This window comes from Dromaius novaehollandiae, chromosome 1, assembly GCF_036370855.1.
Source record: "Dromaius novaehollandiae isolate bDroNov1 chromosome 1, bDroNov1.hap1, whole genome shotgun sequence".
NCBI classification, from domain to species: domain Eukaryota; kingdom Metazoa; phylum Chordata; class Aves; order Casuariiformes; family Dromaiidae; genus Dromaius; species Dromaius novaehollandiae.
Genome location: NC_088098.1, coordinates 216,254,817 through 216,282,089, shown reverse-complemented (window position 1 = coordinate 216,282,089; position 27,273 = coordinate 216,254,817). Strand labels below are relative to the sequence as shown.

The following is a 27,273-nucleotide window of genomic DNA, read 5'->3' as shown; positions in this document are numbered from 1 at the left end:
CCTGGGGTTTCATCCAAGCTGGCTTGTTTTTGGTGACTCGGGGAAAGGGAGTCTAACCAATGTAAATTAATATAGTCAGGTGTGTTCCTAGAGCCTTATGAAGAGGAGGGAGTATTTTTTGACTAGCACCTCTGATCTGTTTTTGCCAAGGGTTGTCTTCAGTTTTGTTCTGCCATTCGTGGCCACGGTGAGCTCAGGGATTTGAAATGCCCCTCGGACAAGCGAGCAGTGCCTTTGTATGCATGCCGGCTCCTTTGTACTAGATCAGCTTATTGTTTAATTCAGCCTGTCGTTGTATTATTCTGCAGCCTGGTTACAAGGAGACCCTTGCTTTCCTCAGGCCTCTCACGAGATGATTTCTTTGTTTACCTGAGTGGCTTGCTATTTCCCTGCGGACTTTTTTCCCAAGTTTCTGAATTTTTTGCCAACCAGCAAATTGCAGCCTTTTAAATGTGACCAGGCAGAGCTGCAGCCCGTGCATCTGCTCGGAGGTGAGGTCCAAACGCAGAAGGGAGGTGGTACTTTCTGATGTGCCCCTAGATACACTCATAAACGTCTGCAAGGACACACGTACATCGTCTGCCCCCGCCATCCAGCCCCGACAGAGGTGTGAGGGGTTCGTGCACCCCTGGGCTCAGCCCTGAAACCCCTGTGTTCTTCATGCCACTCCTCCGCTCAGGCTGAACTCCATCCCTAGCTTTGCAAACAGCAGCAGGCCCAACCTTGCGCCTTATCTATGCATTGCACATTTTGAATCACAAAGCCGCTCCTCAGCAAAGCCCTTTTGCTCCCTCCCCTGCAGGCACCATTCCCAAAAAACTCCTTCCTTGCCTTGCTGCACTGCTCTCTCCCTGTGCTTACTTTAACACAAGGGTCAGCTGGGTTTTTCTTCCTAAGCTGCAATGCTGGAGGAGACTTTTCACGGGGACTTTCAGCTCTATTTGGTCTTCATATACAAGTGACCTGCTCGTGCTCGTCCCTTCCTGCTGTGCAGAGTGGTTTTTCGGGGAGCAGGAAGAATAAATCAGCTGTGGTCATGCCTGGCTCACACGCAGGAGTGCCGAAGAGCCCCCATCCTCTCTGGGAGCATCCAAGTACTGAAAAATTTGAAGGGAGAAATGCCTATGGTGAAGAGACACACATGTAAAGGCAAATTGGGGTCCTAAAAGGAGCTTCCTTCCCAGATACGGGAGGTAAAAGCATGAAATCCTCACCACCAAACCATGCTGTGAGCCACATTTGCATGAAATCACTGACACTGCCTAACAGTGTCCCTTTCCTCCCCGCGTGGGAAGTTCACTGCGCACAGTCACTGCCAGCACTGTATGTTGCACAACCCCCTGTACTGTAAGACTGGGTAAATAGTGACGGATGACTTTGTACTTTGCATTTGCCACTTGTGGAGCTTCCTTCTCCTTGCAAGACGCGCGCGCCGAGCCCAAGATGAAGGTCGAGTTTGCTCCACTCTCTCTGCCACTGCAAAGGAGGCTTCAGACTGCATCGGTGGTTCAGTGGGTCTTCAGCTTCCTAGCTCTAGGTAAGAGATTTCTTCACTTGCTTTTTAATTTTTTTAGCTATTTATAGAAGTATTTTCCCCCTTGCACCACATATTTGTGTCACAAAAGCCACAAGAGCTTGGACTGAGGAGGGAAACTGAGTCGGGGGTGAACAGTCCCTGATGCCCTAGAGGAGGTTAGTGCAATGCAAGACTAGGACTGGTACCAGGCCAGGGCATGGCTGGAGGCCTGGGGGAGAAATCAGAGCAGCTTTTGCCCCAACCCCAAGCCAGGACTGAAGGAAAATGGCAGTAAAAGCATTTTCTAGGATACTGCAGTGAATCCCAGGCCACTTTAGGACAAGCAATTAGCATCAGCCGTGCAGATCAGAGTTCTTCTCACGTGCCTGTTCGTCTCGCTGTATGATAGTGCCTTTTTTAGGAAGAGCAGTGTGGGCGGCTCGGTCTCACTAAAGCAGCTCCTTCTCCTCATCTGCCACCACTTGCTTTGGTTGCGGTGTCAGTGGGGAAGTGCGCGTCTGTGTGTCTGTGCTTGGGCACGTCTGCGGGTCTTACGCAGAAGCTAAACCCGTGGTGGAGGTTCAGCTTCTCCTGCTCTTTAAGTTTAATCTGTTCCTGGTCTAAGGCTCTGCCTTGCTCAGGCATCATCATGAGAAATGGCATTCCCATGTCTGAGGGATGGTGCGGTGGGAAGAGCACGGGAGACTCCACTCTGCACCTTTGGGAACAGACACTCCCTTTACACAGATCCCCACTGCCCACCCCAAAAGGGTTCTTTTCCAGGAAAACCCAAGCAGGTCAGCAAACTGGGACCCTGACAAACTTGCTTCTGCATGGAGGGCATTGAGTGAGTGCTGGTGGAAATGAGAGAGAAGCAGTTTTGGATAGGTGGCACCAGGCAATCAGAAGATGGGAAATCTGGGGCCAGGTTATCAGAGGGTGCAAATTGTCCAGGGTGATTTACAGCTAAGCTAGAAGGTGACATCCTCAAAGTTGCTGTTGTCCCCCCACTCATGCCAGCTGGCTTTTTAATCTGAGAGCACTTGGTCTTTAGTGTCCGTGGAAAGCTTTCATCTTATTGTCGTGAGACAGCTGTTAACTAGTGCTGGACACATCAGGGCAGCAGGTCTTTGGGCATATACAGGTCCTGGCACACAAGTATTCCCAAGACAACAACTGCAGAAAAAGCATAGGCTATGCTTTTGAAGCCTCATTAAGTTTCTGAGAAGGCTCTTTGTGAACCTTGCTGCAGATCTGGGGCTGAACGGCTACCTCTGCACCAGTGTCTGGTGGGCTAGAGCGCTGGGCCATCATGGTGTGGCTGTTTGCATGCCCATGCTGAGTAACACTCTGCAAACTGTTCCTGGCACAGGCCAGGGACCATTGCTAATAGTGAGGATGAGTGAAGCTGCTCTTTGCAGGTGAGAAGAGAATTAGCAAAATGGACATGAGCTGAGCAATGCTGTTAGCCCACAGGATCAGCAGATGGAGAGACCAGAGACACACGGGGTGTCCTGTGGCTCTCTCCCAGCCCTGGTGCCTGGGTTTCCTTCTGGAGCACTTGGGAGCAATGGGGTGCAGCTGAGATGTGGCCATGGTGTTCAACCAGGCCATCGACAACGCATCCCTGTTCCCAGCATGGATGCAGCCTGGGCTTCAGGAGTTTTAATGGTGCTTTTCAGAAAAACAACTTGCACTTCAGGCGGGCACAGTTTTGTCCTTTCTTGGTGCTGGGTCAAGTTGCTGCTTGAGTTTTCAGTGGCGAAAATAAGGAGTGACTGTTGGAGTTGGCTGAAAGGTAGAAAATGAACGGGAGAGAGGAATCCTCTGGAGTTTCTCCATGGTCAGATAGTAACATGTAGCCGCTCAAGACACAGGCTTTGCCTCCTGCAGGGAGATGCAGCTTGCTGCGAGCAAGGATGAACCCCCAACATGAGCTTTCCTGGGTGAGTGGGCTCCCAGGGATTGCTGTCTTCCTCTGGAACATTTTCGCTTTGATTTTGGCTTTTGTGGCACATTTTGAAACCAAAAGCAGTTTTACAAAATACCATAGGAAAGGCATGAGCAAGGTCATAACCAAATATTGTGGAGTGATTCCATCTGGTTTGTTTTTTTTATAAAGTTTCTTTAAGCCTGGAGCTTTCCACCAGAAAGCTCTCAATTGTAACAACTAAAAAAACTCAGTGCTAAGGGATGCCCTCGGTTTTATCCTGCGAGCTGCTGAGCACTCACCCTGTGCTGCAGCTGGTGACAACCCTCAGGCTCAAAAATCAGACCCTCTGCAAACAGGGTTTGCTCGCCAGCTGCTCTTCTCTTTCTGAGAGGGACTCATGTTTCTGCCGCTAGATAAAGGCTCTTGAAAACACAGTGTCTTTGGCTGAAGAGCCTGCTGGCAGCCGCTCGGCCCCGCCGTTTCGGGCAGCTGTTGCTATGGTTGTGCAATTGCGTCCCGGCGAGAGGAGAAAGGGGCAGCTGGGGCGTGCGGAGTGAGGGGCTCGTTCATTCTCCGCGGGGCGCTGGATGAATGCAGCAGCTCGACCTCGCTTGTCTCTCTCAGCAGGCAGGCGTTATCCACGCTGCCGGTTTTCTCAAGGATGCCCCCGGCAAGGGCACCAGTGAAAAGGGCCGAAACAAAAGGTGCTGTTTGCTTCAGATGCTGACAGCGGTTGGAAGAGCACATGGCGCAAGGATGAGCATGCAGGCAATGGGGCAGCGAGCTCATCGCCTTCCCCATCTGCTGTGGGATCTCAGGACTGAGCGGTGCCCCCTCCTGATGCAATGGGGCTGGGCTGCTGCAGGCACCAAAATCAGCATGCTGGTGTCCGTGCCTGGTTCACTGCTTCCCCCAGCCTCTCTCACCCCTTGGCTCTGTGTGCTCAGGCGTAGGGATGGATCTGGTTGCATCTGGGCAGAGCCCATGCTATCGAGTCCTTTGGAGGGGCAGGAGATATGTGCACACTGTCTTTGAAGACCCAGCTTATCCAGTGCATGTGGCACCCACCCTTTGAACCCTTCTGATCTATAGGGCTGGCTCAAAGGGCACACTGTACCAATGTGAGTCAGTCCCCCTGGGCTATGGAGTGTAGTCGACAGCCTGTGGCAGCCTGGCCTTGCTGCTGGACTTGGCTGTGCTGAGTTGTACGGGATATGCGCTGGCTCTCACTGTCCCCAGGGTCTAGGCTGGCGTGGGCAGCCTCAGCAACCTGCGTCTTGCAAACCCTCCTGACAACTGCAGTGCGAGTCTGCCCTGCTCTGGGGCTGCTGCCAAGGCAAAAACCTCTTTTCAAAGGCTATTTTCCCTTCTTCAAGTTGAATGAGCAAACACTGGGTTAGCAGAAATTTTGGGGCTCAGCACCCCTTTGATGGGACATGTTCCCTGTTTTGACCTGGCCAGAAGACTCTTCCATGTGCTCATAGCTCACGGCTCACCTGGAATCCCTGGCATGGGTAGTGTGTGAAATGCCCGTGGTACTGGTGCTGCAAGGTTGACCTCTCTGCAAAAAAGGCACAAGTGGTTGTCCAGATGAAGGATCTCCTCTGTCTGTGGAACTCTTCCTCTCCCTGGCCCATGCATTCCAAAGCTGCTGTGCCTACCCACTCAACAGACACATCCTGGAGAGCATCCTCCACCACTTGGATTGTTTTCATTCAGGAAAGACAATGCAGCCTGAAAAGAAACTACTCAATGGAGGAATCTCCCACAAGATGCTTTACTTTTTGCTGTCAGGAAATGGTCTGGCCTGTGAAGGAATCCATTGTGTACACACAGATGTGTCTTGTCTTTGCTGTCTCTCTTATGGCCATGGAGATGCAAGGTGCCAGGTCCTGAAGAACAGTGAGATGCTTCAGGAGCATCCCTGGTCGATAGGCTGGTTGGTCTCACAGACAACAGCTGGGCATGAACCTTCATAGCCCAGCAATCCAGGAGCATCCTACGACTGCCCCATCCAGAGTCACATAGTCCTTACCATGGATGACCTCTGAGAAAGCTCCTGGCATCTTGCCTGAACAGAAAGTGTAAGATTAGGGTCTGTATTGAACTTTCCTTCTTGTTAAGAGCCATTTCGTTCTGGTTTTGTTGGGGGTCTCTTTCCACTTTCCATGGCAGTGTGGATAATGCACCAGACAGTCCCAGCCCAGCCTGGGACTATCTGGCCATTTTCAGCTAGCTGAACTGATGTGATTGCAAAGGCATGCCTGATTCCCTCAGACTCTCTCTTATGGCCCATAGCAATGCCCTCTGCCTTGGAAAGGCTCAGTGTAAGAGCTTCAGCCTCTTCTGTACCCTGTCAGTTCTGGGCTTCCTTGTGACATGGACGGAGATTATATTCTAACACTAAATCTTCTGACTGAGCACCAGGCAATATTTGCATAGACCATAGTTTTTTAAACAATTCAGCATGCGTGGCTGGGCTCCCTCACTGGAGTCCAGACCTCTGCAGGGAGAAGATGAGGATCATGTCTGTTTGCTCCAGCTGCACCGCATGCCCCTGCACCCCCAAACCTCACTGTTTCTCCTGTACATGCAACTTCACTCTGCGAGATTTCAGTCTGGGACTGGAAACAAGGGGTTATAGGGACACGAAGGTGGAAGGCAGATATGGTAGCGATGCTACCACTGAATACTGCAGGTACTTCTCCCCTCCCGGTCCCTTAAACAGCAATGCAAAGGCAGTGAGGCGAAGCAGTATTATAACCACATCCCACTGCCATTCGTGTGTCTGATGAGCCTGCAGTCCCCATCCATGACATAGAGCCTGTCAAGTGACAACTCAGTTGTTCCTGTGTTTCTCAGCACTGCAGAAACCTGGCAGCTAATTGTGTTCAAAGACCAGTCTCTAATGAACGATAGACTTGGCAGATTTCTCCCCCTCCTGACCCAGACTGTCCTCTATTCCAGTGGCATTTCCGAGACCCGACAACCCTTCACGAATTGCTTCACAGGCACAGTGGGTTGTACATAGCCTGCGGTTTGGCCTCAGAAGGGAGAGATGTGCTGAGCTTCCCTAGCCAAGGGCCTAATGCCATGTTCTTTATATCCTTTAAAGTGTTTGTCTGGCAGGTAGCCCAGAAAATGACAGTTGTTTGTAGGAAAGATGCTGAGGAAAATGTGGCTCTCATTTGGGCAGCTCTGAAATGTTCCCCATTCCAAAGAGGGACAGACAAGAAATTCTCATCTTTCTGCACTGGGCTTACTCCACTCCCAAGCATGGGGCCAGATTCTGGTACCACCACACTATTGTATCAGCTGTGGCTTTGTGAGCAGCTTGCCTTGGTCTCAGCAGATGCCTTGGCAGAAAGTGACATATTCAAGCCTCTAGAAAAGGGCCACTTCATCCAAAGGAGTCCCATCTTCCTGTTTGCTCTTCACCCTTTCTCCTCTGCAGCTTACATGAGGAAGAGCCCAAACTACCTTCAGCTTGGTCTCTATCTCCATGCCTCTTAGTCCTCCCTGAGCTTTCACAAGACCCAGACATGGCAGTTTCTTCTACTGATACTCCAGAAGGACCCTTCCAAGCACGCCCATGGTTTTGCAATTTGAGGTCCCAGCATTTTCCTGCTTCATCTCCTCCACAGCAGCTTTATTCCATCAAAGCCTTTGAGACACAGGGGATTACATCTTTGGTCAGAGACCCACGTTGCTCTGTGTCTCTTCGTTAAAGCTGAGCTGTGCATAGGGTCTCTTGTAAAGGGACCAAGAAGCAAAGAAAAGAAGGAATAAAACAATGATTATTGGAAATAGGCTCACGACACAGAACATTTTTCTATTTGTCACCAATCCATTCTGCCTTGTCCTGCAGAAAAGAAGCAGAAGGGGCAAGGAGATGGCTTTAAGCTGTTTTTGCTGCTCTGTCTTTGGGAACACAAAGATGAACCATGGAGGGAAGGGAGAGTGTGTTTCCCACCAGATACTGGTCTTGTTTACACCAGTTCAGGAAGGACTTGGGATTTACATGTATACAAACAGACCTTAGCTCCTGAAGCTTCTGAATCCATCCCTCTAGCCCTTAACTTAAACGGATGTAGGATTTGGCACTTTCTCAGGTGGGAGGGGCTTTTTTCACTGGCTTGGAAAACAGGGAGACTCGAGGACTTAAGAAGTCATCTGTGCAACTTAAAAGAGGCCGAGATGGCACCGGTGAAGGGAACCCTGCGGTCAGCATGAAGAAGTCTCAGGTAGCAGGTCTGATGCTGGAGCTCAGCCTGGGGACTGGACACAGATCCTAGGAAGCAGCCATACAGCTCCGTGACAAATGTGCTTGGACCGGTGGTCTGGAAAGTCTCGTTATCTAACCGTAGCATCACACTGCCTTTGTTATGCTTTCATCTAAGAGTCTGAGGGCAAGACTCATAGAGGTCTGCAGGGAAGATGGGACTGGGATTGGCTTGGATGCAGGCAGTAGGATTTAACTGTACATTTTCTGAAATGCTCCCGCTTTTTTGATCCCATCCACAGCGCCTTTCATACTTAGGATCTGTGTTGTGACGGGAATGAACTCCTGTCCCACAGCAGCCAGGCCACCATAAGATTTTGAAAGCACAATACGTGAAGGTCATTATGTGCAAAAGGTCATTATGTGTCCCACATAAAGTTGAATTACAAATGAGTCAAAAGAAAAAAATAATAATTATATAATCACAAGATAAAGCCTCTCTTGGAGGATGAGTGCATGGATTTGGACCAGAACAATTCCTTCGCCTTTCAGAGTGTACTTTGGGCTTTGCATGGTGTGATAAAAAAAGAACTAGATATTGCACAGTTTTGCAGCAGACTTGATGACCTTGCTCACAGGTGCAGTAAAAGTCCAACCTATGTAGAGCTCCCTGAAGCAGCAATTATTTTTTTTCTGGTCCCTGGAGCTTTTTTAATGTTGGATGCTGTTTTCCTTGAGGATTAGAAAGACTTGTCCGTGGCACATCAGAAGAGCGGTGCCAAGTTGGACGCAGTGGTTTGTTCTGACCTGGAGGTTTGCAGAGGACAGCACTGGCACGTTGGACCTGTTGCTATGCAGGGAGCTGCAGTGTTTTACGATGAGCTGTACTAGTGCTGCCTTGCCTTTCTGCTAAAATATTGCTTGCTACAGCGTGTTTATCTGCATGAAGACATGAGATTTTATTTCAGCTTTGAGGAGGTTTAAGATTTTGCTAGAGTATTGCTTTTTCCATAGTAGTTCTTAGTGCCATCATATAAATGTTTTAAAAAGGAGGCAGGGATTTGTTTTCAAACACAAAGCTCTGGGGTCAGGGTGACATATTGCAGGTGGGCATGTTTAGCACACAGAAAGACTCCAGACCAGGCAATGCTTTCTTGTTAAATAAAAGCAAATAGGAGGTATAAGTAAGTCTCAGATAAGGGCACTATGTGCCTCTTCTCTAATGAGCCTTAGCTGAGATGAATGGGAGATGGTAGATGCCCCGTGATGCCCACAAAGATGAAAATCCAGGTCTCAGATAACGGCATTGATGTGTCTATCCCACAACCGGAGCGGAGTCTGAACAAAAGCATCTCCAGCCCCATGTCCCCGAGCCCTTGGTCCTGGATCTGTGATGAGGACCCCGAGAAGAGCAAAGTAAAACCTGCCACACACGATACAACCATGAGCTGGGGAAGGCAAAGAGCCTGGATGAATGTGTTTTTCGGTCAGTCTCACCCCTTCCACCCGAGGACAACACCCCGAGGACTAGGGCCAGCCACAGCTTCCAGAGGGACAGATAGAGAAGACACAGCTCTGACTGCTATTTCCAAGTTGCTTTTTAAGGCATCTGTTTTGCCACGTGGCAGCTTGCTGGTCATCAGCGCTTCCCGGCTTCTGTGCAGACAGACGATGCTGGGCTTGGGTGGGATTTGATGTGCCAGGTGCTGTGTGTTTTCATGCAGACATTTCTTCTCTCCTCTTGTTCCCCCTGCCAAAACACGGTGCATGAGGGAGAGGGGAGGTAAAGGACAAAGTTGAGCCTTGACTGTAAGCCTTGACTTGGTGATGTCCCAAGTCATTAATGACTCAGGGAATGAAATAGAGCATGCTCATAAAATCTGTGATGACACCAAGTTGAAAGGATTGAAAATTGCCTAGATGCCAGGACTAAAATTTAGAGTGAACCTGAGAAATGGAGGAAATGGTCCCAAATCAATAAGACAAAACTCGATAAAGAGCAAAATCTTACACATGGGAAAAGAAAAAATTAAAAATCAAAAGCACTAATTCAAAACAGATGGTGGGCAGCTAGGGACAAAGTGATCAGGAGACTCTGCAGAGAGAACACAGTTTGCTGCTGCTGCAGAATGGCAGGTATCACTAGGGAGCATGAACAGGAGTATAGGGGTCAAACACGGGCATCATTGCAGAAGTCAGAGTGACTCCAGAGAAAAGCAAAGACAAGAAAAGGCATGAAGGTGTGATCCATGAGGAACCTCCACAGGGAGCAAGGTCCATCAGTCTTGAGGGAAGAGGGGGATGCACCAGCCTTGGGGAAAGCAGATGGTTGCTACAAGGAGGAAGGTGCTCAACTGCGCTCCAGGTTCCTGGGGCAGATAGGAAAGAAACCACCTCTTTGTAGCAGGGGTGCCTTTATACTGACAACATAATTGAGCAGTGAGCCCAATGAAGGCTTGGGCTCCATCCAAGGGCAAAAAAGATATTTCCTCTCCCAACACCTGTCTAATCCAGGCTGCCAACTGACCATCTTCTTTTTTTCTCAGGACTGTGCTGCATAGCTCTCTTCATCTGCCTCTTCTTCACACGTTTTTGGCTGGTCAGTGTCCTCTACGCAGCATGGTGGCTAATAGACAGGGAAACACCCCACAAAGGTGGGAGGCGGATTCACATCGTCCGGAACAGTGTCATCTGGAGATACATGAGGGACTATTTCCCCATCACGGTAAGTATCACCAGTCCCTCTTGTGAGATCCAGGGACCTGTTTTGCCTTCTGTGTTTTGGAAGTGGGTCTGGTACTCTCATGGGGAGGAGGCCTGGATGTCTGAACAGGAGGTAGGATTGTCTGCCCAGCTCTCAAAATTACTGCATGACCCAGCAAAAACATAGTTCAGCATTTTCACAACCACATCCTCTAATCATCTGCCTTTTAAGCATTCATTTAACTTTGCCGCATTCCAGGAATTAGGGAAGCCTCCCCTTGCCATTTCCCATGCATATATTGCAATGTGCAATGTTCTTCACATTGCCTGGCATTAGCCCAGCAGATACAGAGCTGAGTTTTGACCAAAATCTAAGAGTTCCTGGCTCCCTGCAAGCTTAGCATCTCCTTCTGTTGGGGAAGAGGCTGGATGGGTAAAGCTGACTGTGCACTGGGCAGGCTCACAGATATGCTGTCCCCCAGTAAGGGTTCTGTGACATTGTCCGGCATACTTTAATGCATGTGGCTGGTCTTTGCCCTTATTCTCTGATTAGTACTCCCTTGGCGTGGCATTGGTGCATGGGCCGGTACGAAGTTCTGCCTCAGAGGAGTTGCAAGTCAATGCAAATCTGAGCAATGCAGCAAAACCTAATGTTTCAGGCAAAATGGGGATTTTGCCAAGCCACAACCTTGTTACATAGGCAGTGTGTCCCAGCAGTTGTTACTCCTTTTCGTCAGAGTGGGAATACACTCCATGTATATCCCTGTCATGCCATGTTCCTGTACATCAGCCCATACTTCGCCAGGATGCCATAAAATGAGTTGCTTGCGAATTTTGGTCTCATAGTGCCTACCGTGATTTACTTTTCCCCAGAGATGCGCAGAACTGGAAATGTCTTTGCATCCCTGCACCTATTGGTGCAGTGAATTGCATTGGAGAGCCTGCTGTGCAAAGCAGAGAGTGAGGGCTGCAAGGGGCATCCTACCTTCATTTCAGACCTGAGGCCAGGGAGCAACAAGCAGTGCTGCAGAGCCCTGGCTGGGGACGGCTGCGACTGTGTCCTGTTAGTGGCATTGTACATTTTGGCCTCGCTGGACCTGGGTGCAACTGGCAGAGAAGATAAATGTGCTCTGCTGGATTGAACTAGACCATTGCCCTACCTCTCCACCGCTGGAGATGATTTAAATAAATCTATTTAAAGCTAGCAAATGCTCTCACAGATTCCCATGTCTCAGCTGGGTGAACAGCATCTCCCTTAGCCTCTACAAGGTCATCTTCCAGAGCAAGACTGCCTGTCCCCGTGTGTCCTAGTGCCCCATCGCTTTTCTTTGGGAGTAGAGGGAGGCCGAGTTCCTGCAGTGAGTTATGTCATAGCTTATCTCATTGCTGGAGCTCTAATACAGAGCTTTCACAGTGATTTAAAGGGCTTCTGGCTGGCCTTCAAAGCAAGGCTTCCAAAACATATATCATGGTCTTCTGGGGAAGAATGGGAATACATCCCAGCAAAGTTAGTGGTGACTTTTACCGTAAGGGACAGGTAAAATTTTATGAGGTTTGATAGGAAACACCAAGCAGGTTCCCAAGAAAATATTCTCCAGCCTCAAGACTGCCATAGAAAATGCTGCTATTGCTATAAGCTGTTTGTATGGATATAATGATTTTATATTATATATATTCTATAAATAATCAGTGGCTGTAAGTCTCAGCTTGGGCAGTGCTGGACCAACCTCTCTGCTAAAACACAGCTAAATCCAGCAACACCTCTTTGCCTATCCCTCTATAAGGCCATAACCCCTTCTCCTAAATGCCACAGTGGCATCTGGACCAGGTTAGGGGCAGCCCTGGCCACCCTGGTTTGTCCATCCCTCCTTCCCTTGCAAGGTGTCACTGCCAGGCAGGGACGTGAGGGACCAGTAAGACCAGTAGAGGGAGCATTACTGCTGGTTTTGGTTGCAGCTCACTGGTACTGAGGGAGGGTTTGGAGGAGCTCTTCTCACTGCTGGTCTGAAAGAAATTGGAGGGGGCTCCACAAAAGGACTGCGGAAAGCAAAAATAACAAAAAGGGTTTGAGAACTGAGCAATCATGTAGTGTAAAAATTTTCCCAGAATATTTTTTCAATCTTTAATGCTTTGTTTGCTTAGGGACTTCCTGAGCCAGAATAATGTTTTAGGATTTAACAACTCTTGATCAGTGTATCTGCTATGCTTTATCGCTACATGAGCCCAGGCAAACTTTTAGCATCCACAGCTTCCTGCAGCAAGGAGTCCCTCAGATGAGCCACAAGCTTCACAAAGAGCTCCCTGCCTCGATTTAACCTAATACCCGCTAGTTTCACTTGAAACCTCCCTAGGCAGCCCAGCTAAATCCTGTCCCTCCTTCCATGCCATGCATGATTTTATACTTTGCTATATCCCCAATCAGTTACATTTTTTTCCCAACTGAAAAACCAAATTTTGCTTGGTTCCTTGGGTGGAAGGCACTTCTTATCATACCTTGGGCACCAGCCGATGTGTTTGTAGCATCTTGGAAGCTAAATTCTGTAAATACTTCTTTTTCCATGCTATATGCTGCCCTCAGGAGCTCAGCTGGGCTTTTGTTTGGACCACGAGGGGACTTGACCAAAGCCCCAGGCAGAAAAGAGTTTTACTAAAAAATATATATATTAGGAGGCACAAGTCCGGAGATGTAAGAAGCTGGTGGATGATAGTTGTAGTCCAGGAGCGTGGTAAGACCCAGCCAGGGCATTGCCCTGTTGTGCTGGGTGCCGTCCTGCTGCCCAGTAAAAGCAGCCTCTGCCCCAAGCATTACCAAGGGGAGCTGGGACGAGCCCGTGGAGCTGGGAATGGGGGACACGTGGGGTGGGAAAAGCGGCACGGCAGCTGCTGTGGGCACCATCAGCCGCATTTGTGTGTTTGTTGAGTTCATTTAGCCTCGGAGGATTAGTCATTCTGGGAAGATTAAATGTGGCTCCTAATCCTCCCAGCTCCCTGCACCAAACTTAACGTGCTCAAGTGCCAGTGCTTGGGGGTGAGGAGGCAGAAAGAGCTGCCTGCTCTGCTTTGCCCTCTGTTATTTTAGGAAGTGGTTTTTAAATGCTGCCTTTAAAGGCCTCCTGGGCATGTTTGGTGCTGTGGAAGCAGCAAGAGGATGGGATAAGCATCTGCTTTCCAGGGAACTGGGCAGGGTGAATTCACGGCACTGCTCGCTGCAGCAAATATCTGTCATGTGGGAGCACACAGCCTCCGAGCATCGCCTCCACAGCGCGTGCAAGGAGCACCCTCTGCTGATACCACCCTTGCAGAGTTACCGCTCCACCACTTTTCTTTTTTTGCTCTTAGACTTAAGCCTATTTTAATTAGGGATTGGGCCAGACAGGTCCTGGGAATGTTGCGATGAATTTGGGTGACTTTAAAAGGGATAGAAGAAAGCAGAGAGAATCCAAGAGGAGTCTTTCACGTTGCCCAGGAAAGCTATTTTTGCTTCATCTCCCTGTATTTTAACATTATTCAAGTCTTCTTCTGCATACCCTCATGATAGGCCTGCAATATATGGGTGAGCTCAGCTGGGTATTAGAAGTGGGGAAAACATCCCAAAAGGTGAAGAATGAATTTGTTCGGGGCAGACTGTGGTTGAACAGATATCCAGCGATGTCTGCTGTGGGTAGATGGTGCCTCCAGAGAGATATCTGGATACTTTGGACTGCTCTACCTATGCTATGTTCAGAAAGCAGTTAATGGTGTATCTGCCAATGTCAGATCTCTGCTCAAACCCTTATCTGCATTCGCACAGCTCCTTCCCCTCTGGAAGGAGTATCACTTATCATTGTGGCGTGTGAAGCAGTACACCCCACATCACGGTAAGAGACTGCTTCTTATCACGAATTCATCCATCACATGGCTGAGATTGCACATCTTCACAGCTTCTCCCCCATCCCTGTCCTCTCCTGCCAGTATAAGACTGCTGTCATTGACCTTACTCATACAACCCAGGTGCTTTGGGGACCTCAGCTGAGAAGCACCATAGAAATGTAGAAGGTGAGGCCTGGGGTGAAATGGGGAAGGTATAAGTTTGACAAGAGTTGTCCCTACTTTTGTCCCAAATAGAAGTTAATGTCTCCCTCACTGACTACAGAGGGAGGCTGGATGCTTGGCTTAGACTAGACATCTCACCTTCAGATCCCTCAGGCAGGTTTACATCTTAAATCTAGCAACAGGAAGCTAAAGTTGGGGTTGTAGAAGGACAAATCTTGTGTTCAGGTGCTGTGATCATCCAGAACAACCCCAAAAAGCTACAGCAGGCACTGTCTTACCAGCTTCACCCAAGGCAACCTGAAAAGTGCCTACTGTGTCGAAAAGGTCCCTGTGGTCTTCACCACACTGTTTTCTCCTTGTCAAGAGTCACAGGACATTTCTCACCAGCCTTGGGGTTATCTAAGTGCCAGCTGGACCTTTTTATCTATAGCAGCTGGCAGAGTCCCAACCTCTGTCATTGTGCTTAGGGACTTGCTGGATTTTTTTTTTGTTAGCGTAAATAAAATGTCTCATTGGAGAATTAGTTGAACCCTAGAAGTTCTAGTTTGGGATGGCTCCATCCTATATCTCATTCATTCTCAAAATTGCATAAACCATGACTGAGGTTATTTGAGTGTGTTGTGGTTCTGGGGGAGCGTCTGACATTGTACAGCTGGGATGGTTCAAGTGCACGTGAACCAAGCCCTGCCAGGGATATTTTGTTTGTTTTCATAGAAAAGTAGTATTATTTGTAACTGGGGATTTTGTGCCATGGCCCATGACGTTAAATATGACTTTTAATTTCTGACAGTCTTGGCTATTCACTATTCACTTCAGAGGGATTATTAGGGCAATAGCAGCACATAGCCAAATGGCCCAAAGCCACTTCTCTCCGCCTGAGGAGTTTCTCCATCCCATGACCTTACTTCTCTGCACTTGGGTAACTTTACCATCTGCTTTGAGTAAGAGGTAGGCCATAGCTGAGGGCAGATCCACCAGAGGCCTGAGGAGCTGTGTCTTACCATCAGCGCTGCCAAGCAGCATGCTAAATTCCCGGATAAGGGAGAACCTCCAAGATCCCCAAAGCAGCAGTACACAAGACTGGGAAAGACTCAGGTAGTTTGGGGCTGCCATCCTTCCCCTGCTTGGGGAGTGAAGGGGATGAAGTGCCATTCTGCCCAATGTAACCCCACCTGCCTGGTCAGACTGCCCCATAATTGCTGCAAACACAGCTCTAATCTGGTATTTTTGCACCTGGAGAAAACTCCGGTGCTCAGAGCTCTCTTTTTCTCTGTCTGTCCTTCTCAGATTCTTTCCACTGTTGAGACCTGCAGCCCATTTCCATGGGCAGCTGCTGGCAGTGCCCTGATACTTGCCCTTCCTTTGGAGTCCTGGCCAGATAGGCCCTTAAGTGGGTTGTTAACTTTCCTTCTCCTTAGTACAGCCCTTTGCTCCAAGGGGCAATTTCCCTTTCCTTGGACCAGGCTCATCTGGTGAGCTCTCCCATGGAGAAACTGGGTGTTTTATCCTGCTTGAGATGCTTTTTGGAGATGCCTGTGTGAATGGCAAGGCATCTGAGTGACTTGCTTAGGACATAACTGAAAGGACATCTACCCCAGCTTCAGCGAACAGCACAGCCTGGAGCTCAAGCCATCACTTAAGAGTGGATTGAGGAACATAACATCATTGGAAAAGGAGTTTGGGGCCAGAAGGAGAGAGAAATGCAATAGCAGTTGAATTTGGGAGACTCTAAATGAAGAAGCCACAAGCCTGTTGACCAGCTGTCCTGACCACATCCTCCTCTGCTCGGTGAATGACTGCTGGGGTAACTCCATGCAGCCCCTGTGTCCTATCACAACACGGTCATTCGTCCCTATGGATGTGATGCCATGGCATGTCAATGCCCTCCCCGACTGTGGGTCACCCTGGTATGCAGGTACCATGAGATGCCCATAGCACCTCAACCTGAGGCTCTAGTTCCCTGCTTAGCCACTTTTGAATCCCTCCAGCCCCACAGATGAGGCTGGCTGGGGCCTGGCCATTGCTCCATCTCCTGGATATGCTGGTGTAGAGTGTGCAGCCCTCCAGCTCTTCAGATTCAGGGAGAATTTAACTTTCTTCAAGTGTTTGTGCACCAGCCTTATGCAGGGAATGACACTTCCTCCTTTCCCCCAGGATTTGGGGCAGGACAGACCAGTGCACAGGAGACAACCAGCAAATCCTAACCATCACAAGGGGTGAATTAAAGCAGCCTCGTTAAATTGGTGTTGAACTCCTGTGCTGATATATTCACCCAGAACTGACAAAGCCCTAATTCCAATTAGCTTAATTCCACTCCAAAATGAATTAAAAACCAAAACAAACACCAACCGAAGGCCGGTTTAATTCCAGCTAAGAGCATCTACTTGGGATGTTAATGCGGTTTAACTAATCCAGTTTAAAATTAATTTGGATTAATTTGCTTGAAAGCCTCACCAGTACATGGGCTCTTATCACAGCTCCTGAAAGCAGGCATGTGCATTTTGCTAACACGGCTGATGAGCGCGTGGAGCAGGCCTCATCCACATCGCTATGGGGCGTAGCCAGGGGAATTGGGCAGAGTTTCACCATGTCTTGGACCTACACTTTAAGTAGACAGCGCAAAGCGTGTTTCAGCTACCAAGAAGCTACTGGGAAGGCTAAACAAATGTAAATATCAAACTCTCCTTGAAGGACCAGATTTCTACATCTACATTTAGACATCTAAGGCACTCAAGGCTGTAGTGTGTCCTTGTTTCTGGCCTGTTTCTGGTGACGGCTCAAGCAGTGGCTTCCTTCTTGTCCTCTTCAGAGTCTGCGTCACTTTTTTTGCATGTATCAGAGGAAAGCTTTCTCCCAGGTTTCCCCCACATCACAGCTGCACCTAGCCCTGAGGGTATCCCAGTCCCTCCCAACCTGCAGCAGTGGACAGTCCTTTGGTGTCCAGGGAGACCTTCATGCCACCCAGCCTTTACCCCTGCAGTGCAAAAAAGCAGTATTCAAGTTAGTTACCCTCTGCTCCCACTGTCATCTGTGGAGACATACCAAGCCCTTTAGGGCAGAATTTCTCTGTCCCGTTGCAGACACCCTTCATGAACCTTGAGTTACACTTTAAATCGTGCACTGGGGTCCAAGCAAAAAGCAGACCCTGTCCTTTAAAATACAAGGTTAAATTTATTTGTTAGGAGAGCCAAGGTCACCCAACTGGAAGGCTTTGCACCCTGCAGCCAGGCCTCAAAACACCATTGATGAGGGGCTACTACTTCTGTCAGCAGCCATCTCATCCCCTCTCCATCTCTGAATTGCACTGCACCCCACAAATGCAAAAGGGCACAGAAAAGAGGAGGAGATTCCAGGCCATCCATGACTCACATCACCCCCTTTTCCCTGCAGTGCCCTCCACCACTGCTCTTGGTTCAGGGTGAACTGAAGAGCTGGCAGCTGCCTCCAGGACACAAACCCGCATCCAAGGGAAAGCTTGGGGAAGCCAGCAAAGCCAAAGCTCAGCTTGGAAAGCACAGCCCTAACCTGAGCAGACAGCAGCTGTTTGCTTTCAGGCCACAGGTCATTCACATTAATTTGGCATCCCTCAGACCCCTCTGAGATCAGAGGCTCGTCTTACTTTACCAAGAAAACTCTAGGTCAAGAACTTGTCCTGCTTAGACATTTACGCGCAGATTTGCTTGGCTGGACCCCTAAGTGCTTTGATAATTATTAAAAGTTCAACTCACCCAGAAAGAATACAGCAGCAAATGCCACCCCGCAGATGAGGAAGTGACAACCCAGCCAATCCAGGAGGGAGGAGAGTCCGTCCCCACTGTACCTCAGCCCCAGCCCTGCAGCCCTTGGAGCAGCGAAGTTATGTAGTTCAAGGCTGGATTTTAAAAAACCTGGGCTGTGCAGTGTCAGGTATTAACTTTCCTCGCAGTCTGGGAACACTGCACTCGCAGCCCTTCATAGACCAATTGACCTCAGACAAGAGGAGGGGAAAGGAATGAATAAACAGCAGGAACAATCTAGATCAGAGGATCGAGTTACTGCGTTAAGCAGTTTCCAGAAGAAGGGTGGTTTAGTGACCAGGGGCCTAACCCAGGTTTTAAGAGATTTTGTTCAAGTCTGTTATCTGCTACAGATTTCCTTGCTGGACTTGTTCAAGTTCTTTGATTTCTCTGAGTGTTGGTCTCATGCCTGCCACATTGGGATAATACCACTGCCTTATCTCCTTGGGTTGTTGTGACAGCAAACCTGTGAAGGACTCTGAGCCTTTGATCCCATGGTAATAGAGGCATTGCAGAGAGACGAAAGTGCAAGCCAAACAAGGAGCTCTGTGCATGCCGAAAGCTCTACCTGTAGCTGAAGCTAGCTGGGAAAACGTGCCAAGGTGGCTCCAACCTGAACTTCTCAGCAAAACCCTCACCCAGACCGTATTGCCCAAACATGAACAGACACTGTGGCAAAGATTGGGGCCCTCCCTCCCCTCTTTTGCTTATGCCCTGGAATTCAATTATGTTGGTAGAATGAGGTCAGTGTTGCCACAGGGACGACCCTTGCAGAAGCATTGGCCAAAGCCACCAACTCTCGAGTGGCCAGGCTCCAAACCTGTAACTGTCCATAGATTAGAGCAGGGAGTTGGGTGCACAGACCATCCTTAGCTTCAAAATGCATTTGTGAGTCTGATTCAAAAGGCCCAATCCAGGATCAACTGAGGTTGGTAGGAATCTAGACGTCAGTGGCATCAAGGCCACGGGGGATACAGGGAATCATTAATCAGAAAGAGATGCGCCATGTGGGGCATCATAAAACACCTAGGGTTGCATTTAGCTTTGTCTGTGGCCAGAATTAGCCTGGGAGAAAAACGCAAAACAAAACAAAACAAAACAAACACACACAAAAACAAGTCCAGCAAATAATATGGCACTGCTGTGCAAGACGAAAAATGCAGTAGCTGGAAAGAGGTGTGCACTGCAACAAACAAAATGCATTACAGGGTGATCTCAATGGCAAGTGTCAAGAGAAAATGATGAGCAACCAGAAATAGAGCTGGAAAGGAATTGTTTCATTATATGTAGCCCAAGCAAAGGCTGCTTATTTCTCCTGTAAGCGCCTCCAGAAGCTCATTTGAAAAATGGTTTAAAAAGCTAGTTTGTCACTGCCAGCATAAATCAGAGCATAGCTACAAAGCAGCCAATTTGGTAGCGGCATAATGAAAGGACCGCAAGAAGACAGGAACCCTTAATGTCAATTGATAGAGAAGATTCTTAGTCTGTGAGTGTCCAATCTTTTCTAAGGGAAAATAACCTCCCTCTTCTCTTCCTGCAATTCTGCATTATTTCCTCTCCTGCCCTCCCTCTCCTTTCATTGAGGTGAGCGCCAAGCCAACAGCTCCCTTGGCTGTGATCTGCCAGAGGAAGGTAGAGATGGCCACAGTAGGCTGTTATTTTTCACCCAGAATTGTGCCCAATGGCAGAATTAATCAGAATAGAACATTTTTTTCAGGACTTTCTCTTGCCATTTAGCTCAATCATCATCCGCACAGCTTTTCTTAATACATCCCCCAGACATGTTTTCCTTCCCCTTCCAGTTTGCTTCCAAGTCGGCATGGCCATAATGATCAAAAATGCAAATGCAGAAAAAATCTGGGGTCCACATTCACCCAACATAACCCACAGCCCATTCTCAGTCCGGCTCTGAGAGTCCACCTAAGCTCTCAGACTTAGTGACGTCTGACACCTCCGAGCATCTCGCCTGCCTGGCTATAAATCACACAGAGATGAAAGGCTGCTTGGAAGCAGAAGATGAATGCAGGAAACATTGATGCCAGCTGAGATTACTGCAGAATGAGCAAATTGTGGCAGGGGCCCCAGATACTTTGTAATTCAGCCATCTGCCCCTCTTTCCAGCCATGCACCTCAGCACCCAGGTCGGGCCTTTCTGTTTGTCCGTTCTCCTCATTAGCAACAGGCGCTTGAATGGGCACATGTGTAGAGTCAACAGTGCCTTAGGACAGATGAGACATTACACCCTCGTGATTAACCTGCTGCTCTGGCGGCTTCTAGGAAAACATATGCACCATTAGCTGCTCCCTGAATATGGTAGGCACCAGTGGATGGGGCAACTCATTAAAATACACAAGGCCTTGTTTCTTCATGTGCTCAAGGTCACCCAGAGAGGTTGTGGAGTCTCTATCTCTGGAGATACTCAAAAGCCATCTGGATAGGGTCCTGGGCAACAAGCTTTAGCTGACCCTATTTGAGCAGGAGGGTTGAACTAGATGATCTCCAGAGGTTCCTTCCAACCTCAACTGTTCTGTGATTCTGTGAAGTCCCCTTTGAGCTGTTTGGCTCCGTAACAGTCTTGGAGAAGTCCTGACTTCCCCAGTGCTGTGAGTGTCCGCGGCACCCACAGGATGGGTATAAAGGCACCTGCACCAGCTAGGGTTCAACTTTTGACTGCTTCTGCTAGGGTCGTGTGCTTGCTGGCCACTATTTGCATGCTGAGGTCTACTCGGCCATGCAGGTCAGGCTGGATTTGTCACACCAGCTGCTCTGAGGGTTGTCAGGCTGGTTCTTCACTGTCTCCTCCAATAGATGATCTCAGGGGGCATCACAGCATCTCTTGTGCAGGAGACAGATCTAAAAGGACCGGGAAGGTAGCTTTTCACACAACAGGTAGTGATCCATGGGGCTCCCTAACAAAGGATGCTGTTAAAAATTTACAGGGGGTCTGGAGGAGACTGGCTGAGTGCTTGAATGATAGAGCTGCTGAGGACTGCTAAACTGGCAGAAATAGGTCCAGCTGAGCAAATCTGCAGAGCTGGAAACATGTGGAGCCTCAAGACAGTCGTAGGAGAAATCTCTCTTATGTTTTTGCGTTACTTTTCCCTGAGTCCATTTATGGCTACTAGGAAAGGCAGGGTGCTGGGCTAGGTAGTGCCTTGGTCTGATTCAGCATTGTACAAATGCAGACTTTTGGCAGGAGGGGTCACATTCAAACATTGTCCCTCTTTCCCTTCCCTTTACCCTTGCCCAAAGCCTTCGCTGCTGGTGGGGAGTGAATGGCTGACCAATGTGCGATTTTCTTACTAGAAAATGTACTGGAGGGGTTTTTTTTAGGTTCCCCACAGCCTCTAGGCCAGCTCAAAACAACACAAAGAATTGTGCCATTGGAAATGACATTTTGCGCCATTTTGGGAGGGGGAAATGAGCCAAAGAAATGCCTTTCAGTAAAAAACACTTGAGTCGGTCCAGTCCTCCCTTCGAGGAGCCAGGGAAACCCTTCATGGCCAATGCTCCGGTGCTGGCACTAACCTGCTGCACCTTCTTGGCCCTGTCCCTGTGTCCAGCTGGTGAAGACAGCGGAGCTGGACCCCCAGAAGAACTACCTGCTGGGCTGTCACCCCCACGGCGTCCTGGCGGCGGGAGCCTTCCTCAATTTTGGCACAGAGGCATCGGGGTTCTCCGCGCTCTTCCCAGGCATCACCCCCCACCTGATGACGCTCTCCTTGTGGTTTCGCGTCCCCTTCCTCAGGGAATACTTGATGAGTGGAGGTAAGCAGGGCAGCCGCGTGGGAAGGGCAGGGGAGCAGGATGCCTTTTGGGGAGTGGAGACTGAACACCCCAGGGGAGGCTTGGGAAGAGGAGCAAGGGTCTGGTCACCTCCATCTGCGGCCGATCCAATTCAGTGCATGGACGCAGCTGCTGGAGGTGGCACCAGAGGCTGAACACACTCAGGCTGATGTTAAAAACTGCCTTCCTAGCTTTTTTCTCTGCTGTTTGACATACCAGACCCCCACAGAGCTGAGGGCAGCACTGTGCCAGACATCGTATAACAGCATTGCCTGTGTAGCCCCTACAGCCCCCCGGTACTTATTTCTTTTCCACCATATAACATTTGCATTAGAGCAAGGTTGCATGCTTGAGGCCAAAAACACAGCTTTTCAAAGGAAATAGTAGAAAAGGAAGAAGAAATGCAAACGAGTAGGTAAAAATTAAACAGAGACAGAGGGGAAAGAGACGTCAGAGAGATCAGAGGTGCATTCCTCCCACCATCCATCATCTCTCCATTGGGAATGCTGCTCCTTTATTCATTTATTCGCAACCAGAAAGAGAAATCTTCAGACCTGGAGCAGCCAAGCCTGCACCTAACCCTACACTGTGGGGCTATTCATATGCTAAAGATAAACCCTGGTAAGCTTTGTTTTAGCCTAAAATGAATGGGGATCTTGTTAAGTTGCATGGTAGAGACGGAGGCAGGATTCAAGAGACTAAATATCAGCATGAAGCTCCATCGGATATACCCCCAGGCTTTTGTCGCACGGCTTTCCACCTAAACCCTGGCTCCCACTGCTGCAAAAATATTTACACGGATGGTGAAGAATCAAAAGAGTGAGATGTGAAAGAGTTATTGCAGTTACTACAGTTACTGACTGAGGTTTAATCCCTAATGTGAGAGCTGGGTGCATAGCTCATTTGCAGGTTGATTGGATCCATTCGACACAGAGGTGTTACTTATAAAATTATTGGAGCTCGCCAAACAGGGATTTTTTTTAAATCAAAACCACTTTTCTTTGCCATTTCTGAATTACAGACTTCAAATGTTTTTGAGTAAACAACACCAAGGGGCCAAATCTACATTAAGTTTCACTTTAAAACAGTAACATCTCCTGAAATCCCTGTGTGTTTCGATCTAACGAAATGTTTCACTCTGGACTGCTTCAGGGCTGGACATGGCTTTGTCTGACAACAAACAGAAACAAATTTCCCCTAGGGTCTGACTGCAGCTAGTTTTCAGTTTAGTTTTTTTCCTGTACTTTTGCCATTTCTTGCTTCTTTCCCGTTTCTGCTTTCCCATTTCTTGCTAGACAGCAAAGCGTAAACGGGATATGCACACAGCACAGCTGTGCATGAACCCAGCACCTCTCGGAGAAGCTGGGCTGAGCTTGCCAGAGCACAGGAAAACCGTGAAAATGAGGTGTCAAACATCTCTCCGGAGCTGGAGAAATGGGGAAAAGTTACCGAGCGAACCACCGTCCTGTGGGTTTTACAGATCTTCATTTTTCTTCCTCCTGCCACCCAGGCCTGGTGCCCTCTGACAAGGAGAGCGCGTCCCACGTGCTGCGGTGGCCCGAGGGGGGCAACGCGCTGGTCATCATTGTCGGCGGGGCGCAGGAGGCACTGGACGCCCGGCCGGGATCCTTCGTCTTGCTGCTGAGGAAGAGGAAGGGCTTCGTCCGCCTGGCCATCGAGCACGGGTGACGCAGGGAGGGCACCTGGGGAGGGACCCTCTGGCGTGAGGCTGGTCAAAGTGAGGGTCACCGTGCTGATTTGGGGAGGGGGAAGGTGTTTGCACCCATTCTTGCGCCCCGGGGCTGAGCTCTCACACCTTGGCCCCCCGTTCCCTGCAGCACCCCGCTGGTCCCCGTCTTCTCCTTCGGCGAGAACGAGCTCTTCAACCAGGTCAGCAACCCCAAGGGCTCCTGGCTGCGGCGGCTCCAGCACCGGCTCCAGCAGATCATGCGCATCTCCCTTCCCCTCTTCCACGCGCGAGGCATCTTCCAGTACAGCTTCGGGCTCATCCCCTACCGCCGGCCCATCTGCACTGTGGGTAAGTCCCTCCTCGGCACGGGGTTGCTTGAGCGGCCCCACCGTGAAAGCGGAGCTGAAGAGATGTGTTTTGAGTTGCTTTCCTCCTGGCTAAATTGCTGCCGTGGCTACGATCACATCAGGAAATTAAACAAATTGCTCTCAGGGTCCAGGGCAAGCGGCACAGCATGGTTTGCATCTGTACCCTCTCCCTCCTTTCAATATGCCCGTGTCCCTGCCCTGGCCCTTTTTTGCTCACCAGCCTAGACATAGCCTCTGTTTAAAGGCTCCCGGAGCAAGGTCTTGGCTTTCATTAAGATAGCAATATTATCTGGCAGCAGATGCAAATAAAAACTTAAGAATATGACTGGAAATGACTTCCTGAGCCTGCAGGTAGCTTGAAACCATAGCTCTCTGTGTGGTGACTTCACAAGCTGAGTTTAACACGAGAACTGGACATCAGCTGAAGGGGAGCTGGTTTAAAGCAGAGGGGATAACACGGAGGGTGGACAACACGTGGGCCCCCACATGCGCCAGTTTGGGACCCCGGCTTAGGGCTGAGAAAGCCCAGCATAAAGGCAGCTGCCTTGCCACCCCTGGGGATAAAACCTGTCTCCCCATAGCAGAGGTGCAGATGTACTCCTATGTGCTCCCATGCCTGGGGGAGACCAAATTTCCCGAAACTTACTGGTTTCAGAGAAGTTTCACCTGGCTTCAACACTGCTCTGCTTGGCGCACGAGCGTGGCCAGAGCTCTGAATGAAGCTAATTAAAGAGGCCGGTTGGAAAGGTCAGAGCTCATCCCTGTTGATTAGGTTTGACAGCCAGCAATTACTTCTAATTTATAACCTGTTTGCCTTGTCTCGATGGTTTTACAAGCTGCACAGTGTCACAAGGGCTCTTCGTTAGTCCAACGAAGAGCAGCCTTAGGCAGTGATGAAACCCATCGCCGCTTGACAAACACGATTAACGTGAGATCCAGAGCAAGATAGATAACTCAGGGCTCAGTGCCTCAGTTTCCCCATCCGCAATGGAGATTCCCAGGGCAACATGGGAATGCCTCAGAAAACCAAGCCCAGATGATAGGATGATGTTGAAAGGTCACCAACAGCAGAGCTGGGATTTGAGCTTCCACCTCCTTATCTGCTGCCTTCCAGCCTCCCAAACAAATATGACTGGTCATATTAATCTGCCCATGGAAAGATGGGTCCAAACCTGTACTAAGTTGTGCAAAGCACCCAGATGTGCCCAGTGCTGAGGCTGCAGATCCTCTTAATGTCTGTTGTTTTGCAGTTGGGAAGCCGATTCCCGTGCAGAAGAAGCACAACCCCTCCGAGGAAGATGTTGATCAAATGCATCAAAAATACTTAGATGAATTGTCCAAGCTCTTTGAGGAGCATAAAGCAAAATACAACATCCCTGAAGACAAACACCTCGAATTTATTTAGAGCTCCTCGTGTGAGTTTAAGCCATAGGGTTCAAGCTCCAAGTTTTCTCTCTATCTCTGGGACTAATTCACAACCTTACCTTAGTCACAGTCAACATATGGTTGATGCAGTGGAGGGAGCAGGACCTGATTTTCCCAGCGTCTGCATGGGTCTAGAGCCTGTTTTCATTTTCTCTCTGTAGGACACACACAAAAATGAAAAGAACAACAAAAAAAATCCCATCCAACCCAACCCAGCACTATTAAAACTCCCCTGTAGAAAACTTAAAACTTGAGTCTGGCTTAAAGGCCAGGTTTCCAAGCTATTCCCAGATAGAAATGAATTATGAAAACTTTCCTTTGCATTTAATTCAAGTGCCATTTTCTCAGGCTGGCTAAGGAAAGGTTCACTCTGGGAAAAGTCCTCAAAGATATCTACCAGGATATCCAGGCCTTTGCTACCCACTCCATTCTCTGACTTCAGAGAAAAATTCACAGCTTTTTTTTCCATATAACAGATGGGAATATCTATCTGACCGCTCAGCTCAAGCCACTTGATGGAAACAGGATGACAAGCCATAATTTCTGTTGAATATATATATATATTTTAAATGTCATTTGTCTGGATTAAATGATCACTGTTTTCTCTGCTTGCTGCTCTTCGTGTCTTTAATGGAGCTAGGCTTCCCCCCCTCCCCCCCAAAAAAAAACCCCACAGTTTTTTAGAAAGCTGATATTCCCTGCACCCTCTGCAGCCGAACAAAGGGCTCTCAGCTGATGCTGAACTCCACCAAAATGAAGAGGAAAAGACCTTTATCACAGGCAAGGGCTATTGCAAGAGGGTTCTCTGGGCTGGTGGAGAAAGTCCCTGTGTTTGCAGCACTCGCAGACTTGCACGTTACCCTCATTTCATCACATCATGTTACAGCTGTGCCCAGACTCAGGCTTTACCAACCTTCATTTTTCCAGGCCTAGTGAAATAGCGAGGATTACAGGGATTACTGGGTTAGCTGAGGCACTGAGGGCCTGGTATTTTAGTGCATGCACTAGGCACCCCTCAACTCATCGACACTGCTACCAAAAAAGATAAATCCAAGCTTTGTGGCAAAGCATGGCTGGAACTCAGGATTCCTAATTTTGTTAATCTGACCCCGGACAGTCTCCGTGGGAACGCTTTGGACCAGCTACCACAACACCATCACTGATGCTTCGTGAAAATACGCTTTCCTAAAGAAAAAAGGAAGCTCACTTTCCTGTGTAGCTTTAGAAGAAATCCTGGGAAACCACAACTGTGCTTCTCCTTTCCCTTCCCACCATCCTATCCTGGTTTCAGCCAGTGTTATGGGCTGCAGAATAGGGTACAAAAGGGGTAGTGCTATATCGTTTTAAAAACTGGGCCATTTCTTAAGTAGATAACACGGTCAGAAGATGGTAGATGGGAGAAGTGATTTGGGACAGGAAATATGTCTCATAAAGCCCCATTTGGCAGGTGATCAGTGCTTTAAATAGCTGCTTCTTGATATCCAGAACTTTATTAAACTCTGCACTTAATGGGATTTAGCAGCGTGGAAGTTTTAGGTGGCTGGGAGCCATCTGCTCAGATCGGCTTTACCTTGTCCCTATGGACTTCTCATACCGTATCTCTTGCATCCGGGGTTTTTATTACTGTAGCGAGGGAAAACACATAGATCTGCTTCTAAACTGCAAATTCCATTACTATGCTTTTTTTTCGTTTCCTTTTCCTCTCTGTTCAGCCCCGATCAAACTACTCCACAGGCTTCTCAGTCTGGATGACTCGCTGCAAATCTCTCCCATTCCCAGAGAACAAGCAACAACAGGGAAAAAAAGGATGGAGCCCTTCTTG

General features: G+C 48.9%; 1 protein-coding gene across 1 annotated transcript; it reads left to right on the top strand.

The window, feature by feature from the left end:
- Positions 1–919: 919 nt before the first annotated feature.
- Positions 920–26,059, top strand: MOGAT2 (monoacylglycerol O-acyltransferase 2). The gene is made up of 6 exons (XM_026097931.2): positions 920–1,537; positions 10,218–10,396; positions 21,746–21,950; positions 23,479–23,653; positions 23,807–24,006; positions 25,277–26,059. The coding sequence occupies exons 1-6, from the start codon at positions 1,372–1,374 to the stop codon at positions 25,429–25,431; spliced, it is 1,080 nt and encodes a 359-aa protein (XP_025953716.1). The 5' UTR covers positions 920–1,371; the 3' UTR covers positions 25,432–26,059.
- Positions 26,060–27,273: the final 1,214 nt, after the last annotated feature.